Raw genomic sequence first — 18,937 nt, 5'->3', positions numbered from 1 at the left:
TGGACGAAGATTACAGACATAGGTTCTTGCGTTTGCCGAGCAACATGGATCCATAATGACGTTTAAGCATTCTATACAGAACAGATTCCAACTTATAGCCATAGACATGGAAGGAATCTTGTTTATATTGCTACATCATACAAAAAGCTTATCCATCTACAGTGATACAAAAGCTCAGCTCAAACTATTTTGTCGAGGTTCATCTTTCGAGTTTGAGAATTGAACATTTCTGCTATATCTGCAGATGTGCTACATTCCTCAGGATTTCTATCAGATACAGATCCAACAAATCTGGGGAACCTGACTGAGATCCCACGGGACGGATGAATTAAACCAATGGCTGCATGGTGAACAGGGGAGACTGTGAAATCTGCACCCCTGATCTCCCACACTAATTCTGCAGCAAACCACATATCAGGCACCTCCACAGTTCGATAATGAGAAGGCTTCTTTGCAAGGATTTTGTCCCCAGAGAAGAAATCTTTCATCTGTTATAAACATAGATGCCTGATCAGTTTCTGAGCATCTGGAAAGTCATCTGAATGCATTTATGACTTACCGGCAGCTTACAATACCTAGCAATTTACCAAATTGGAAAGACAACGAGGAGGAATCCTTTGCATCAATTTTGCATATTCATACGAAGATTTGAACTCGGATAAAAAGATGTTACAACTAATGACACAACTCTCACAGACAACACCACCAACCTAACTGAAGGTTTCAATCTAATTAATAGCCACGGAGACTACTATTATGCGCATGTATAGAGCAATAACGCTAACTACTTTTAATCTTATAGATGAAACATCAAAAGCTACCAAGTAATCTCAAGTTAACTATGACATATCAAAATCTTCAATTACCATGAGCTAAATAGTAAAAAAGAACCCCCCCCCCCAACCCCAACCCCCCACGAAAGAAAAAAACTAGTAAAAGGACCCTCAGCTGTGCGTCATCAAGTGTTTTGCAGCCTAAGAATTTTGAAGTTCACTGAAAGAACAAGTCAATACCAGATTATGCTTGATTTACCTCTTTGTAGAAGGAATCTGAAAACCCAGACATGACACGGCATACACTCTGGAACTCTTCCGTATCAGGATTGTAGCAGGCCATAAGGAAAGGGCTGTACCTAAATCATTGAAAAACAACAAACAATTACACACATCAAAGATGCAACTAAAAACAAGTCTTTGGGTTTCCTAATGAAGAAAAGGAAAACAATCTTTGCTCCTGAAAAATCCAACATGACACTAAAGGAAAAATCTGAAGCATCATAAACAGCCTTAAGTTAAACATTTAAGAAATAAAGAAGATATCTTTCACTAGCACGATATTAATGATTGAAATATTTGCGTTCCAATTGAGAAACTTAAGAGGCTAATGATTATCTAACGTATTTTCTCAACACCGCATGATGGGTTCCATTCATCTGGAAATAAAATATCTAGACGAGCTTACCAAAGTAAGGGAAAAGAGCTGATGCATACAAACAGTAGGATAAAAGTGCAGAACAAGAAATAGCTGGATTATTACCATCCTGCTTTTCTTCCATTCCCGTGCCAAGCACCTATAGGGACTAAATCCAACGAATCACTTAGACCTTCCACATAATCTCTTTTCACCTGCAAAAGCAAAACTATTTGTTAGTAGCAACAATTGTTTTGCTTTGTTAAGATTTTATAACTTCTGTTACGTCACCTTTAACCATGCATCAGAACGCTTTGACGGAGTATATCCAGCATCCACATCAAGAGATTTAACCATGACTCCTTCACAGGAGGAATGGATTGCATTATCAAGAAAACAATTCATCCTGGTCAATGTGGCTTCATTATTTGGACAAGCATCTTCTGCCTCCACCTAAACGAAGTAAATTCATGACATCTTTGACAACAAAGTGGCTATCATATGTGTTAACAATAAATTACTTACCGTAATTTCTTTTGCATACTCCAAATAACCTGGTCTCTCCTGACCAAACAAGTCCTTCAAATCTGTAATTCAGAAGCAAGTTTAAAATGAGCTTAAAATAAGATCTATGCAATTAAAAGTCACCCCCAGGTAAGATAGAAAAATCTACTCTGCAAAGATGGAGAAAGTGCATACGCATCCGTCTTTGGCGAAGGGGAAGGCTCAACAACCTGGAGAAAATGTGAATCAAGATCAGTGAGAGACGTAAAACTATATAAATCAAACTAGTCGCAGGCAAGATTAATCATTTAGTTTAGATGAAAATGAGACCAAACAGATTGATGGTGACATAAGAGTTCAGAACCTTTCTCAAATCCCCTGTAGACTGCTATAAAGTATAACCATAGCTTGATATTGAATATCATACATGACAGTAAAACATGATTTAAACCATAAATGTTTGTAGAAAGGTACAAGATCATTACTGCTTCCCATTCGCGAACATAATATCAAAGATGAAAACACAAATATCAACCTGCATATATAACAAAATGTCAGAAGCTTGTAATACTACTAAGTAATAAGGAGGTAAAAGAAATGAATGAAAACCCGTAGATAATGAAGCACTTGATAGGCCTGTTTTCAGATGCTTTAGTTCAGCTGATTTTAACTTCTTCCTTCTCAAAACCTCGCCTTTTTAAAAGCTTCTTACACATGTTTCATTTTGCTTTTCAATTTCTACTTTCTTTTATTCAAAGGTGAAAAAACTGACTGCTCGATTTATTTAGATAGCTCACATTAATGCACATTCATTCTTTCTCCGGAAACTCCTGACCTTCAATTAATGCAAAATGATCATGATTGGCTTCTTCAAGAATTTGAACAATTCATCATCAAAATGCAAGGAGCATTCATGCTTTTATCTTTCTTAAAATGGCTTTTGTAAATGCCTAGTACCTAAATAAGAGAAGACAAAATACTGCTCGGCTAACTGCTTGCAGAAACAATTTGACCACTATTTAGGTTAAAATATCCATAAAACTCTCTTCATGCCACAACCTGGTTCTGGATTCCAATAGACAAACCTACTGGAGAAAAACAAACATGGCTTTTGGATAATGACCAAACTTCTCTTAGATTCATCTTGTTTCTTCCTTTCTGATTCCCAGATAATCATTGAACAGTTATGACATTAGGAAAAAAAATAGCCGTGACCATTAGAAGACAAAATAAATGCCAAATGTTCTTAGCGGGAAATTTCCATAATCTTGTGTAATCATTTTCAGCGTCGAACAGCTTCGACCTCCTTCAATAGGTAACCATGTAATGCAGAACAAAAATCTTAAGTTATCTAGGTTTAGGAGAGAATACAATGAAAGAATTAAGTTTACTACTTTCGTCCCAGTGCATATCAATGATGTCAACAAGAACAGCAGAACCATATGGCAAGTAACAGTAATCCAAATGCAAATTTATACCCAATTGGCACTCCCAATAACACAAAACTCTACAAAATTTTTAAGAAAAGTAGAGGTTCCCAATATGTAAAAGAACATAACATGCTACCTTTATTTTTCCTACAGAAACCATGGAATCTTTACTTCCTCTTTCCCGAGAAGATAATTCTTGGAATGACATAAGCTTCATATTTTTCTTCCTATCAATTGCAACTACCTGGAAATGCAAGGTCATACACAAATAAACAAACAGACGACCATGATTGAAGACGGTAATAATCATTTCAAGCCATGCACAAAAATAATCAGCATGAATTTCAAAGCCGACAAGTCTAGTATATTTCATCAGAGAAGCAATATACCTCTGCATCCACTATGAAAGTTATTGAAGCAGAGCCGCATGCTTCCCCAATTATATCTAATAAATCAGGGAATTTTGTTGTTGTTTCATCCCCACTCCGTGAGAATACATGAACAGATCCATTATCTAATCTGTGAATTTGGGCTCGCTGGCCATCATATCTGAAAAATGAAAATATATGCTGCTCAGAAAAGTCTGGACAGACTTTTCAATTAAGAAAGGACATTGTAAATAAAGTTTTTTTTTATTTTTTAATCTACATAAGTTACTTGTGATTTGCTCTTTCTCACAATAACATACGAAATTCAAACAGAAGATTGCAAACAAATTCCACATCCTATAGGAGAAAAACAAGATTGTGCGCCTTGAAAACCATACATCTTTTGGAGCAAATACATGGATGGATCAGAAATTGGATTTAAATATCAAGCAAATGTTGTAACATAACGGCCTTATAGATTCTAAATTCAAGGACCTGTGGCATCCTTTTCCCCTCTTAATTATCAGACCAACAAAGCATGGAGTAATATGCAGTTCAGATCCGAATTCATAAAAAAGTGCACCAAACACTTCAATGTGATCAGACTGGTATGCTTCCTTGGATGTGAAAGCCAATCTTAACAGTGATAAATAATATTTGAGAAATAAGATACCTCTGAACCCAACCCAATCAAAGGAAGAGAAGGCAAACATATTCAGTTTGAAAAGCATCCCAGTATGAAGTCCAAATCTTTTAGACAAGAATGATGCAAAGTCATGCAATGGATTTTTTCTCGTTGAGCAAAAGTATTCAACTAATCCAACATGTAAAAGATTCTGACTTCAATGAATGGCATTAAATTGGGGGAAGCATATCAGGATCCAGAAACCAGACAAATCAACCTAAACAATTGGATCACAGGCCATTACATCCATGAAGTAAAACCATTGAAATACTTGATATAAACTTCTGATAGCGCAAAAATTTGAGGCTTGTCTTAAGAACATAAATCTACATCAGTTTATAAACATAGGGCACCTCCAAAAAAATTAGAAATCTTCCACGATGGATATAACCTTCACCAAGCCAACCACACAAGCGCCAAATATTAGAGTTATCTCACCTTAAATTAAGTGAAAAAAATAACTTCAATCCACTAACTGAAGTGCCAAGGAACTTTGAAGTATTTGGGCACATGCGTAAATGGCAGAACCCCATCCGAAACATTATATATATAATTCGGCAAAAACACAAATGAGTGCGAACCCATTACGTGAAGAAAGGATCTCAGAATTGAAAAAAAAGTTCTAGCATTTTTACTACTCACCCATAAAATAGCTAGACTTCCAGAACGGAATGTATAAAATGAGATTGCTAGAGCCACTAAGGTGTACCATCAAACTGTCTCCTACTAAGCATTCAAGAAATTCATGCTGTGTAGAAACCAAGCGTGCAAGAATTGTCAAAAACAGAAAGATCGGCAATACAAAAGAAAAAGCAATAGCAAATTTGTGGAGAACTTACTTATATTCACACGTCAAGGCTTTGTTTTGAAAGAGCTTCAGAACCTGAGGGGATCCATTAGTAATCCTACAAGAATAAGAATAATTAATACAAAGAGAGATAGCATCAATTAAATAAGACAAAAGGAGGAAGTATAAAAGCAGCAGAAGTAGGTGGCAAACATACTTTGCAAGCATTGGCTTGATGGGTATGCCAGGAACCATTGATAAAGCCATTGAAGAAAATTGAACTCCTTTCTCCATTAATTTGGGTATTAGTAAATCCTAATCAACAGCAAATCAAAGCATTCAGGGCATTAATGGTTTGAAGATGCTATAGCTAATATTTTCATTCAGAAGAATAATCAGACAACTCATAGATATTAATACACATTAAACAATAAAAGAAGCTTTTATCTTCATTGACAGCATTGTCAAAACCAAACAAATTACAGAAGGATAACATGGTGCATTATGATAATACAATATCATTCACACATAAAAATTTCAATATTCAATCAACACCTTTAAAATGCATATGCCATGCACTAGTACATAGAACGAAATGCTTACCAAATGAGGAAGTATGTTATAAGCGTCAACGACAGCTGAAGAAAGGCACTAAGAACAAGAAAGAAAAAGAAATTTAATGCAATAATCAGAAGGAAAAAGTTATTAAATGGTACATTGGACAAAAGGTAGTGTAATAGGAATCACATCTAAATAAAAACATTGTTCAACCAGAACATGGTGGAAACTAGTAGTTGTTTTTCCCCAGCAAGTAAAAGCCACGTCAACAACATTTCTTTTGAGAAGTAAAATCTCATGATTTCTGACCCCAAAGAAGGGAACATACTTGAAGATGATCCTTCAAATTTTCAACAGGTCCTTCACTGGAGGTTATTACAATAGCTTGTGCTAATGCAGGCAAAACAGTTCTCATCATCGCTCCAATACGCAAATTTCTAACCTACATATAGAATAAAGATCAAAAGACCACCACCGTACTATATGCATGATCAGCAGAAAATTAACTACACATCATCTCATGTAGATCATTCTGTATGATATTTTCTAGTGCAGATCATATGATCTCCTTTTTCAATGCATATGGAAAACTATGAGTGTGAAAATACAATATAATCATTCACATAAACAGGATCTCTTCAAGAGACCAACTCTGACTCATACATCACCACCCTACTCATCCTCATATTTGGCTAGCTATTCCTAGATAGCATACCCATGTAGTGGATACTGATAAAAGATAAAGTAGCATCATTTCTCACTTATCCTTCATTATCTTTAAAAACTTCTTGGTTTATCATGTATATTACCATAATTGTCCTCACCCTTAAGAGGCTAACTCACACTTTATAACCGGAAAAAATGAAAAAAAGAAAAAAGAAAGGAAAAAGAAAAGATGACTAGGGTGCTGGAACACAACCATGACACAAAAGCAAAATACTTTTATCTCACGGCCAACACATTAGATTCCAAGTTAACTAATAAACATCAACAAAAAGGTAACGCATTAAATTTTCTACATCTTGATTCTTTTCACATCAAGAAAATCAAACAAACTATTAACACCAGTTATAGCTCAATGCAGAATCAACTAGAACTCAAAAGATTAATCTTTCAAGATCAACCAACTGTGCTAAAAGATTGTGACTTAACAGTATAAGAAGAAATTTCAGATAAAGCATGCCATACCAAGGTCCTGACAAGAAACTTCATCTCCATTTCTCTACATGAACGCATAAGATTCACTATAAGGTTTTTCTTCCGAGCTGTGCTTCCACTACCTGTTTGTAAACTGATGAATTGTACATGAAAAAATGGCAGAATCCATACTGGACTACCATAATCTTTAAAAAAGAAAGAAAAAAAAAATTTAAACAATAAGACACATCCGAAGATACAAAAAAGAAAAAAAAACACAATCTGCTTTTTAAGGTGTATACAGAAAAGAAGTTAATCTTGCTAGAAATCTGTCAAGGAAAAATAATTGACATGTTTCCATTTTGAAGAATGTTTTAACAACAGGCGTAATCTTATAACATCTGCCACACACCAATGAGAAAATGAAAATTTCTACCACGACCTTAGCAAAATTAGAATGCCCTGTCAAATTGAAGATAACTAACCAATACATATATAATTTCCAGCAAACCAACTGTCACCCACTGGCTCCACCACTGAATACAGGGTAGCTCATGATCAAGTATGGAGAAAAGGGGAAACCAGAATAACACTACTCGACCACTAATATTCACTTGTTGAAAGTGATATAGTGAAAATATGATTTGCTGACTGTGAAATTATGCATATTGTACCTTATCTTTCGAAGAACAGAATAGACACCTCGAACAGTAAGCCCAGCATGAGGAGCAAGTAGTGGTTGTGTTGTTCGACAAAGCTGAGCAACATCACCTAATTAAGTATGCACCAGTTTAACATGAATTTTTAAACACAATCATGATCCAACCTTGTAAAGAGTAGCATATAGCCATTAAGCAAACAATAAACAAAAGTAATTTTTCATACCAAGATCACCTAGGCTGTTATACAAGTCACGCACTCTAGATTTGTTTGTCCCACAAGCATCTTCCAATGCTGCTACAACAATGCTACCACCAATATTAAGTTCCTGTGCACACAATCGCCCAATGCCTTCCAGTCAATAAATAAAGGAATAAATTGATTACCAATAAGTTACCGAGATACACTTACTATTACCACTTAAGGTGAATAAAATGATCCAAAATATTAACATAGAAATGATCCATGGAACTCAAACATGTGATCGATATCAACTTTAAAATCTAAAACAGCAGTATATTTAAGGCTTCTGACTCTCAAGGGTCAACAAGAGGAAGGGCTAAAAATAATTCAAAGCAGACAACCTTTAAGTGTGAAAACGACAATTAGGAAGAAAGCTCTTTCTTTCTGGTAAGAATTTGGAAAATAGAACAAAGCACGCTGAGAAAGAACATAAAGGAAAACCAAATCAAAATCAAGTACTATGAGGAAATAAACGGTGTGGATTCATGCATATAAAGCCAATAACATGAGGATGTTGACCAAGGGAATGGAAATATGCCAAGAGAGGAGAAAACTTTACGAGGGAGACAGATAGAGCAGGCAACAGCACAACAATGCTGAAAGCAACAACAACAGTAAAACACACTAACCATGTTCTCATGGTCAGGAGCAATCTTGTTGGTACACAAGTACACAGAAGGTAACACATCTTCTGGAGACAAGGTCAGCAAGCTGCATATTGAACAGTAAAGTGATTAAATGATGACACAATAACTTTCCATGTGCCACAAAAAAGGCTAATGTTGACCGATTGTGGAGGTTATAGATTCTGAAAAGATAGCAAAAAAAAAGGACGTATATTTTTCCAGAAAACAAACCTCCTAAACATATTGCAAAGCATCGATGTAGCTTTTATTTTACCCCTTTCTTCCTCAAGCAGATTAAAACATCGTGCAAGATGTAGGTATGGGGCAGGCTCCCCCTTTTTCCAGCAAGCTGGATAAAGTCAATGATACACATTACATATAATAACTCTCCTACATAAATAACTCTCTGTATAAGGAAAGAGAATTAAGACAATAACTAGAAACCAACCATGCTCAATGGGAGAATATTTTTCAGGCAGTAACGATACGTAATTCACACCTACATTATCTGTTGGTTGTACAGTTAAAGATGTGACAGTCTCACATGTCAATCCCTCTAACGTCTGAGCACATTGGTCAGAAGAGCTATTCCCTTTTGACGGTTGAATCTGGAACTCATTAATTCTCTCTGACAGGCTGACTTTTTTCTCCATGATACTACCACCAGAATTGTTAAAATAGATATCTAGTGCCACATTAACATCTCCTTTTGTCTTCTCCAAGATCTCAGCAGCATGCCTTCTTAATGCGTTGTCACCATTCACAATCTGAATAAACTGATCCACCTCGACTTTGTATCTCTCAGTACAGTGATTTAACATCACAGCATCATCATCATGAGAATGCCCAGATGCAGCTACAATCTCTTCAGCTTGAGAAACAGAAGGGACTAATTTTTGGAAAAACTTTGTTATAGTATGCTGTTTTGGCCCATTTGACTCCGGAATTGTTTTCCTTTTAGCTTTTTTGCTTGTTTTATTTTCAGGAGTTCTCTTCCTCTTCCCTGGAGAACTTCCACTCTTACTTGGGTTAATAGTTCTTGGTAGCTTAAGCCTTTCTCTAAAAGATATATCCTGAGTTTTAGAAAGCATATTATCAGGACAGCATTTATAAGGCAATCCAGATTCAACTCCACTTAGTTTAGCAGACGATGCAAATAAACCTTCTGTTGACTTAGCTGGCAATTTGCACTCTACTAATTCTGAGTTTGAGGGAGATTTACATGCAGAGGATATGTTTGAAGCAACTTGCTCATAAAACTCAGTTTCATGTTCATAAAACTGGGAAACCGCTTCAACTACATTTCTTCCTGAGCTGTTGAGTAAATCCAACATCTGACTTCGAGTGACCCAGCTGGGTAAACAGTCACAAAGTTCTTGTGTAGATTCCTCTATGTCCTCTTGATTTACAATCTCAATATCATGTGAAGCACTTCCCTCCTTAGAAAGTGAAGAGTTTAAAACATCATCGTTCTCAATATTTTTGCTGCATTCAATTACGGACAACATATCCTCACTCCCCTGCTTTAACAAAACAGTTGGCGCTGAAGAACCAGCATTGTCATCCTTCCCAACCCCCTCCTTGGCCTTTTGGTGGAAACCCATCAAGAATTCTTCCTTAGCAGCCATCTCATCAACCAAACCCACAAAATGTTTTCGAAGTGCATTTGCATGTTTACCATCAAGTTTCTCCACATCAATGCCCACTGTAGGTATAACACGTTTAGGTTTCAAAAACTTTATGTACTCCCTAAGTTCATCATAATTTGAATGCTCACTATAAGGCACAAGGTGTATTTCAAATGAATCCTTTGTCCTCACCGCAAACTTATTCTTCTTCACTTCATAAGTCCATCCTGTCGGAACAAATCCCACAACCTTAGAATACCCTCTGTCCTTCATAATTTCCTTCATGCTAACAAAATTAGGTCGAAAATACGGCCAAGTCTCGCCCAACACATTCCAACCAACAACATGAACATTACTCTCCGTCTCATCCTCAGTAAACACTCCACACTCCCCCAACCCCAGAACACTCAAAACAGCCATTTTCCTGGCGTTGACATGAATCTTCATCTTACACCTCTGTGAAATTTCCAGCAAAATCTTCTCTTTCCCAATAACATAAGTAGCAACAAGAAACAAAACATTCTTCAACTTACCCTCATTTTCAGCTCCAACTCTCTCTATAACCCCAACAATGTATTCAATTGACTCCTGCTGTCCCGGAAAGACATATTTCGGGTTACAGTAGGTAGTATCCAAAAACACAGCATCAGAACCAATGAATTCACTTAGCAACGGTACCAATTTCATGGAATCAGAATAGCGAAAATCACCGGTATGAACATATTTCTCGAATTTACCTCCATTAACTGGAACCTTAAACAAAAACTGAACTGCCCCGGGACAATGGTTGGCGTCAACGAGGACAACCTCACATCCGTCTATCAGAAACCGTTCGGAGAGGGGCAATGCAACAACGAAGGCCGAGGGGACTTTGAGGACTTCAATAAGAAGGCGGGCAGTGACGGAGGAGCAATAAATGACGCCTTTCGACCAAAAGGGGTTGAGCCCGGTGTAGTGATCAGAGTGGAAGTGAGAAAGGAAGTAAGAGACGGAGAAGTCACCGGCGTGTTTGAAACCGTCGATGATAAAGCGGGTTTTAGGAATGAGTTTGGGTTGGGGAAGTGAGGAAGGAAGCGGGGGGAGGGGGTGGGAAATGGGCGGCGGTTGAGAGGAGACGGTGGTGTGAGCGCCCAGGTAGCGAGTGGTGGAGTCAAGGGTTAGGGATTGGCTTTCGAGCACAGTTGAAGACATGGCGGTTTGTCGGTGGTCATAAGCGGACGGTGGTTTCCAGGAGGGAAATTAGCGGGGACTGATGCAGTTGTTAAGTAGTTTATAACGCGCGACAGCGAGCCGGTTGGACTGGCGCCAAAAGGTTTGGGTGCCGGACCTGTTTTTGGCAATGTTGTTAAATTCGGATTGGATAGCAGCCCGGGTCAACGATCGCCACCTTTTTTTAATTCGCTCACATTATATGTTGTTATAATTATTTTATATTTTTATAAGTTTTAAAAATATTAAAATTATATTTTTGGTTATATTTCAACCAATTATACAAAATATTCCAAAAATATTGGCCTACAATTAAATATACATTTAAAAATTATATATAAAAATGTGAATTCATATCTTAAATATGTTCATTTTTCAAAAGTACTTGAATAACTAAATTAAAATAAATCATACCCAATTTGAGATCTTTTTATTGAGAAAATTGCTTTTTAATGCAAGTTGGAATCACTAATTATAAATTGATAAGATAATATGGATGAAAACTTCGTGGTTTAGAGATTGTTTAGGGGTATGAGTGATTTTTAGTGTTTATATTAAGTGGGTGGCATTTTTTTTATTCCTATTAATAAATGAAAGTTTTACAACTTAAGTATGTTCGAAAAAACAAGAAGGAAAATTTTGAGAATTGAATCAAGTAGCCGAACCAAGTCACTGATTTGGTCGATTTTTTATGATTTTGATTGCTTTTTTATCAAAACTATTTTGTATTACTAACCAACTCGAAAAAAAATGCTTGTTCATGATCGACCGATATGATCTAATGATCCAATCCAGATCTAGCAACAACTAGTTAATGAATATAACCTATTGATCGTAGAATCATTAGGATCGTGTACTCACACGTATTAGATTTTATTCTATTTAAATATGAAAAGTACGATACTTTTTAATGGGATTGTAGGTGTAATCTATTGATTGTAGAATCATTAGGGTCGTGGACTCACACGTATTAGATTTTATCCTTTTTAAATATGGAAAGTATGATACTTTTAAATGAGATTGTAGGTGTAATGAATTCATATATTATAACTTTTTTTTTTTGTCAATCGTCACAATTTATTCTTACTCCTACTCTAATCTATTTTTTAAGGAGGTGATCCAATTGAATCAAGAGAATCGATGAAAACTGAATCACTATCTGATTATACGAATGTGCTACATAATTTAAAAGAAGCCACATTGGTAAGCATGGGAAGGAAGGTCTGGACCATTGACCTCGCATTCCACACGATACGTGGTGTCTAAGTACTTACTAGTAGTGCCACTGGCCATTTGTCCAGTGGTCATCACCATTAAAGGTGATGCTGGAGGTCAGGGGTTCAATCCCAAAAAAAAAAAAAAAAGTACTTACTAGTAGTTGGTTACTAGGCCTATTGGTGGCTACGTCGCCGTTTTGTGCAGCTATTTTCAGTTGCAGCAGCCATGGAACACGTGGCACTCAAAGTACGCATTGAATCCGTCCACCGCAGATGTCGTCGTACCATGCAAAGTGTCCCACCAAATCGCGCCCAAAACACTTCCCTGTAGCTCGTCCACCGTGAGCTGCAGTTTTGAACAACTGAACCCATCTAAAAAGTAAAAAGTCACGTAGCAGAACCACTCAAGCTTCCTAAGGTTTTGGTCCGTGGTGGACCGGATCCATCTGAGAATTCCACAGAAACACCATGTACTGCCTCATATACTTCAGTCACAGCTCACTCTCTCATCTTCCAATTTCTACTCAAAATGTGAAGAAACCCTCATCATCGTCGTCTTTTACTCCATTAACACCATAAACACGCCCCAATAACACACGCTTCAGTCTCAGTTCTTAGCCATGGCTATACGGAAAATTCTGTCCTCCCTCATCCGCCTTCCGACACGTCATTCTTATTCTCTGCAGCCCAAATTCTACAATCCTCCACCAGCTGGTCACATTCTCCACCGTGTGGCCAACTATGCCGCCTCCTCAGCAGCCGCTACGAAAGCCCCGACTCAGCCGCCTGGAAAGGGAATAGGGAAGATCACGGAAAATTTCACCGGCGCCGGAGCAGTTGGTCAGGTTTGCCAGGTCATCGGGGCTGTGGTGGATGTTCGGTTCGAAGATGGGTTGCCGCCGATAATGACGGCGTTGGAGGTGAAGGACCACTCGATGAGATTGGTACTGGAGGTGGCGCAGCATTTGGGAGAGAACACTGTACGGACGATTGCAATGGATGGAACGGAAGGGCTTGTTCGTGGCCAAAGCGTCCTTAATACTGGCTCTCCTATCACTGTAATTTCTCTCTCTATCTCTCTGTTTTCTTTTTTTCTTAAACCGTTTTGTCCCTCGTACTCAAATAAGTAATTGTTTCATGATTATGTAATCTGTAACTTCGAGTTTCGGTCCTACTTCTTGCTGCTCGTTGTGTTCACGGATGCTTATTTGCAAGGAAAATGCTCACCATTCGTGCTTCCATTCTTTGGCCCGTTATGGCAGGTTCCTGTGGGCAGGGCTACTCTTGGCCGTATTGTGAATGTCATTGGGGAGCCTATTGACGACAGGGGTGATATAAGTAATGTTCCATGCATTAATTAATGTTACTTCTATATTAGGATATGTTTCCTTCAATTTCGTGTCTGCCATTGCATTTCTAACTTGTGGATTTCCTTTTTCCGCTGTCTTTTTGTATTCAATAAATCGATTTACATGAAAAGAAACCGATCACTTTCTCCCAATCCATAGAGAAGCTCCAACCTTTGTCGAACAAGCAACCGAACAGCAGATCCTTGTCACTGGAATCAAGGTGATAATTGCAATCTTAATTGATGCGTCTTTTTTTTTTTTTAAATGATATTGATCTTCATGTTAATTTTCTATACATAGAAGCCAGAGAGAAAGTCTGTATTACTTGTTACTTTTCAGATGCTTTTTTTTTTTTTTTTTCTGAATTGCCAAGGTTTCATGAAAAGCTGTTTACTTACTCTCTTAATATCTGTAGCTGCTTGCTCCCCTTTGGAGATAATTTTCTATTCCAATTCCCTAATACAGGTTGTGGACCTACTTGCTCCTTATCAAAGAGGTGGAAAGATTGGACTTTTTGGTGGTGCTGGTGTTGGAAAAACAGTGCTGATCATGGAACTGATCAACAATGTTGCCAAGGCTCACGGTTTGAATTTATTTTTAAAACTACTCTTTCTTGTCTTTTCCATGTCATACTATCATGGGTGACACTGACTGTTGTGGTTAATTTCTTTGTGATGCATGTGTTGTTAATTAGGTGGTTTCTCTGTTTTTGCTGGCGTTGGTGAGCGTACTCGAGAGGGCAATGATTTGTACAGAGAAATGATTGAGAGTGGTGTTATTAAGCTAGGGGACAAGCAGGTTTATAATCATTGCATTTCCCAATTGAAATGAATCTATTCGTTTGTGGTTAATACATAGTTTGAACTGTTAGCCTCATTTTGAAAACCTACATGGATTTTAGAGTGAAAGCAAGTGTGCTCTCGTGTATGGTCAAATGAATGAACCTCCTGGTGCACGTGCTCGTGTTGGGCTTACTGGATTGACAGTGGCTGAACACTTCCGAGATGCTGAAGGGCAAGATGTGCTTTTGTTCATTGATAACATATTCCGGTTCACACAGGTATCCACTTCTTCATCTTCTATGTTTTTGTTCATTTCCCATATTGCTTACAAGGTTATCATTTGTGTTTTTCCTGGTCGCTTCCAGGCTAATTCTGAGGTATCTGCTCTGCTGGGTCGTATCCCCTCTGCTGTGGGTTATCAGCCAACTCTGGCAACAGACCTGGGAGCACTCCAAGAACGTATTACAACCACCAAGAAGGGATCAATCACATCTGTTCAGGCCATATATGTGCCTGCTGATGACTTGACGGATCCAGCCCCTGCTACCACCTTTGCCCACCTAGATGCCACAACTGTGTTGTCTCGACAGGTGTTTCCAGACTGAACCCATCTATCCAGGTGACAAATGTTATACCAGGTCCATCTATTGACCTTGCCATTGTTCCTGACTGCAGATTTCAGAGCTTGGCATCTATCCAGCTGTGGATCCTCTAGACTCTACTTCTCGCATGCTATCTCCTCACATTTTAGGTGATGAACATTATAATACAGCTCGTGGCGTGCAGCAGGTTCTCCAGAATTACAAGAATCTGCAGGACATAATTGCTATTCTGGGAATGGATGAGCTTAGTGAAGAGGATAAACTTACTGTGGCTCGCGCACGAAAAGTTCAACGCTTTCTGAGCCAGCCTTTCCATGTGGCCGAGGTTTTTACTGGTGCACCTGGAAAGTATGTGGAGTTGAAAGAGAGTATCAATAGTTTTCAGGTAAATTTGATCTGCTTGCTAGGTTTGACAGCCTCACTTGAGTGAGAAAGAAGTCTATATTGTTGCTTGTGTCAAATTAGTTCATTGAGAATTCTACTATTTTGGATACTTCCGTGGTACTTCAGCATATAAAGTTTCTACTCGTCTCTTAAATTTTCTTTTTTCTTTCTGACTGAATTCTTAATCTTCAGGGTGTTTTGGATGGGAAATATGACGACCTTCCTGAACAGTCTTTTTACATGGTTGGTGGGATTGATGAAGTTCTTGCCAAGGCGGAGAAGATTGCAAAGGAGTCTCCTTGAGCTTTACCGATCCTTTTCCTTTTAGAATTTACTTTCAAATGATACTATAAAATAGCAATTAGAAGTACTAGGAGATTTTGTTTCATCTAATGCTTCTTACCTCATCACACTGCTAATCTTAGATGAATGGAATGAAGTTGGGCTACCTACAAACGGTGGATCATACTCTTTGTTAGTTTGTTTCTGCTTCTTTGATGTGTGTATGCCGGGGGTGCTGGTAGTTTAATTTTCTCAGGATTTTAAGCTGACAAATTGGAGCTTAGGCACCGGTAAGAAAATTCAGACACGAGGCTGAAACTGTGGATATCGATTTCATAAGATATTAGTGTTTCCTCTAACTTTTGCTTCATGCTCACCTGCTTGCGTACATCTTATTTATCAACTCTGCTTGTCAAGTACCATACACAGAATCAAGCCTTCGGCACCATCTTGGCCTACGAGGGTATCTCCTGCCAGCTACATTGCACTTCGATAAATTTTTCACGGTTAAATTTTACCGCTTCAATAAAATCTTTCACGGATAACCGAGCTAATTTTATTGGAATATAGGATGACTTCATACAACCAGGGATTAGTAAAATTGCTTCCATAGCATTTACACAAGAACCATCTTTGTGCAATGGTATGGAATTTCTTCTGAAGAACTAGGATGCACAATTCATTTTCCGCTTGAGAAAGACAAAATAGCTAGTCTCTTTAAAATACCTCCCATCAGACACAACAGGACTCTCGACATACTTGTTCGTGTGACGTTTGAACAAGATGTCCGTTATCCCTTCACCAAAATGTTCCTTGATGAGTTCCCCTAGGATAGCTCTAAGGTGAAGGACGCAGACAGCAAGGTCGTCCGGCTTTACTTGTCTTGTTGGGGAGACCAACTTCTCTATTTTCTTAATCTCAAACAATCCGTTTACCTCAATCAGTGACTTCAGTTCCGATGGCGATGGATAATAAAACGGCAAGTTAAATGAATCCACCATCTCTTGAGTGATGATTCCCTGCAAGTAAATGATGGGTTTCAACTTTCAAATAAGTAAGAATTGAAAGATGGAGAGTTGATTGGGTGAAATTTGATTTAGCGGGACCAATTCCTCACCGTTTTGGCAATGTCCAGGAAACAGGACCCGAGAATGTTAAAATTTTCTCCCATACTGGACTCGCATACCTGGACTCCATCCGGGAATCCAAGTGATACAAGCACCATCAATCCTCCTGGAACGAGCTCCTGTGCTCTCGCGCTCAGGAAAGAATCAAAATCTTTTGCAAACTGAGTTGAATATGCATCTTTAACTTCTTTAGCAGCTCCGGCATAATGGATTCTGCCCTTGTTCCATGCGGGGGAGTTCTTATCCGTCACTTCTTTTGGGATCTTAGAGATCCAGTGAAGCGCGGTGGAGCAGTGTGCAAAATGTAGCGTAGAACTAGGAAGTAGGCGCCCGTGAAAAGAACCCGGAACACCTGCTGCAAGGTAGCGTCCAGTAGCAGGAATGTTTCTGAAGAGTGTGTTAAAATCATTGCCAACGTGATCGTTAAAGAAGACATGGAATTCTGGCATGCGTGATTCCATCTTTTGGGATTTGTATTTGTTTTCAACAGCTTCAATGATGTTATGCACTGCACAGAACGTGTTAGGACCGACTGAACATCCAAAATCTGCAACTCGATATGAGTTACTGAAAGAGTATGGATGGTTTCCAACATCAAGAAGCTGATCAATCAGTTCATTGGTCAGTTGCTTAGCTGAATCCACAGATTGTTTCTGCATCACTTTAAAATTAGATATTACGTTCCTCCCTTTTCTTAATCCAAAAAGAAGAACGTAAATTTGAGACATAATAGATTACTACCTGGTACTCGGAATTTTGAGTGTAGCTGTATGGGCCATCACCGCCTTCCATGGGGTATCTACAGATGCCTAAATTCTCTTGAGCCATGTCTGTGCTCCTGTTCAGCCTGAAGCCTGATGGTGGCTGTTTAATGAGTGAAAAATGTCAATTGCTTTATGAGCAAATCATGAGGCAATCAAGCACGGGTTCTTTTGATTACTAATTTGCATTACAATACGATGGACTGATGTCATCTGTTGGTATGAATCTTGGCCATGATATAAAAATGATGCCCTCTAATTAGGAAATGGATATTAAAAAGAAGAACACATGCTGATTGAAGGATCCAACGTTGCAAAGCCATGATATGTCAACCTAAGGAAATTTGTTTGCTACCAATAAAGATTTTTGCATGGGTATCATTAGTTATTTATTACAAGTATCCATATAGTTAGTGACATCTCCTTGACAAAATATTTGCAAAACAATATATAAAAACTTAGCATCCCGCAGGTAATCATCTAGATTGAAGGGGTCACCGCTTAATTTAACGTCTCTCTCTTCCGGGGCAAATGTTTGGCAGAGACCTGGTTAACCTGTACCATCAAAGTCTCAAGTGCTTGTAAAATATGGTTCGAACTTGTACTTGGTTGTCGACTAATATGTCTAATCGACTCGAGATTTATCCTTTTCGCGATTTAGTACATGCTGGGACAAGGATTCAGTACAATTATATTTCGTGCGTTTCCATTTAGTCATTGTACACGTTGAAATTTTTGGTGTACAAATACATTATAACGTTTTATTGAATATTCATCAAATATTTTATTTATATACATCACATTTATCCTGAATATAAAATGTAATGTAATTGTACATCAAATAATATAAAAAGTATAATAATCGAAGCGAATCGTACCAAATCCCAACCGCACTAGCCCTTCTCCCGACACGCTGCAGTCGGGTTTGTGGTGCCCCATCATAATACCCCAAAAAAAAAATCAAAATAGTAGCACCATACGTTACGCAGATAAAGTCACGGAGAAGAAATGTACTTCAATTCTTGATAAAAATACCGCAAATTGATACAGGGACATACAGAAAAGGAACTAGCCTTTTTTTGCTTTTTTCCTTTTAAAGCAAAGGTACTACTTGATATTTCCTTGTTTTCGTTTATTCTTCCTGTTTCCCATTTGCAAGCTAATTAACTCAATTGCTAGCACTAAAGG

General features: G+C 38.0%; 3 protein-coding genes across 8 annotated transcripts; 1 reads left to right on the top strand and 2 right to left on the bottom strand.

The window, feature by feature from the left end:
* Positions 1-31: 31 nt before the first annotated feature.
* On the bottom strand, positions 32-11,364 carry LOC140010409 (DNA ligase 6-like). 5 transcript variants are annotated; one of them, XM_072057348.1, is made up of 19 exons: positions 8,857-11,360; positions 8,640-8,757; positions 8,412-8,493; positions 7,765-7,867; positions 7,554-7,650; positions 6,931-7,033; positions 6,071-6,184; positions 5,788-5,835; positions 5,402-5,499; positions 5,237-5,302; positions 3,734-3,893; positions 3,481-3,588; positions 2,400-2,449; positions 2,110-2,144; positions 1,936-1,997; positions 1,702-1,863; positions 1,537-1,625; positions 1,033-1,132; positions 32-488 (listed from the first exon to the last, which is right to left on the bottom strand). In XM_072057348.1, exons 1-19 carry the CDS (start codon positions 11,225-11,227, stop codon positions 180-182), a joined length of 4,275 nt encoding a protein of 1,424 aa, XP_071913449.1. In that variant the 5' UTR covers positions 11,228-11,360; the 3' UTR covers positions 32-179. The 5 variants fall into 5 exon arrangements, 3 of the variants coding, with proteins under 3 accessions (XP_071913449.1, XP_071913450.1, XP_071913451.1); XR_011817714.1 differs by lacking the exon at positions 2,400-2,449 and having other exon boundaries at positions 8,857-11,364; XM_072057349.1 differs by lacking the exon at positions 2,400-2,449 and having other exon boundaries at positions 2,084-2,144; positions 8,857-11,361.
* A 1,404-nt stretch (positions 11,365-12,768) lies between these two features.
* LOC113698496 (ATP synthase subunit beta, mitochondrial) lies at positions 12,769-16,057 on the top strand. The gene is made up of 9 exons (XM_027218333.2): positions 12,769-13,520; positions 13,725-13,800; positions 13,943-14,031; positions 14,277-14,394; positions 14,506-14,609; positions 14,713-14,871; positions 14,959-15,183; positions 15,269-15,580; positions 15,772-16,057. The coding sequence occupies exons 1-9, from the start codon at positions 13,083-13,085 to the stop codon at positions 15,880-15,882; spliced, it is 1,632 nt and encodes a 543-aa protein (XP_027074134.2). The 5' UTR covers positions 12,769-13,082; the 3' UTR covers positions 15,883-16,057.
* A 337-nt stretch (positions 16,058-16,394) lies between these two features.
* On the bottom strand, positions 16,395-17,852 carry LOC140004264 (loganic acid O-methyltransferase-like). Of its 2 annotated transcripts, none has more exons than XM_072057347.1 (3): positions 17,730-17,852; positions 16,979-17,649; positions 16,395-16,880 (listed from the first exon to the last, which is right to left on the bottom strand). In XM_072057347.1, the coding sequence occupies exons 2-3, from the start codon at positions 17,645-17,647 to the stop codon at positions 16,527-16,529; spliced, it is 1,023 nt and encodes a 340-aa protein (XP_071913448.1). In that variant the 5' UTR covers positions 17,648-17,649; positions 17,730-17,852; the 3' UTR covers positions 16,395-16,526. The 2 variants fall into 2 exon arrangements, with proteins under 2 accessions (XP_071913448.1, XP_071913447.1); XM_072057346.1 differs by having other exon boundaries at positions 16,979-17,641; positions 17,730-17,839.
* Between the last annotated feature and the right edge of the window lie 1,085 nt (positions 17,853-18,937).

The sequence above is a fragment of the Coffea arabica genome, chromosome 7c (genome assembly GCF_036785885.1).
Source record: "Coffea arabica cultivar ET-39 chromosome 7c, Coffea Arabica ET-39 HiFi, whole genome shotgun sequence".
NCBI lineage: Eukaryota > Viridiplantae > Streptophyta > Magnoliopsida > Gentianales > Rubiaceae > Coffea > Coffea arabica.
The sequence above is the reverse complement of the archived record's forward strand: the minus strand, read 5'-3'. Positions and strand labels throughout refer to the sequence as shown.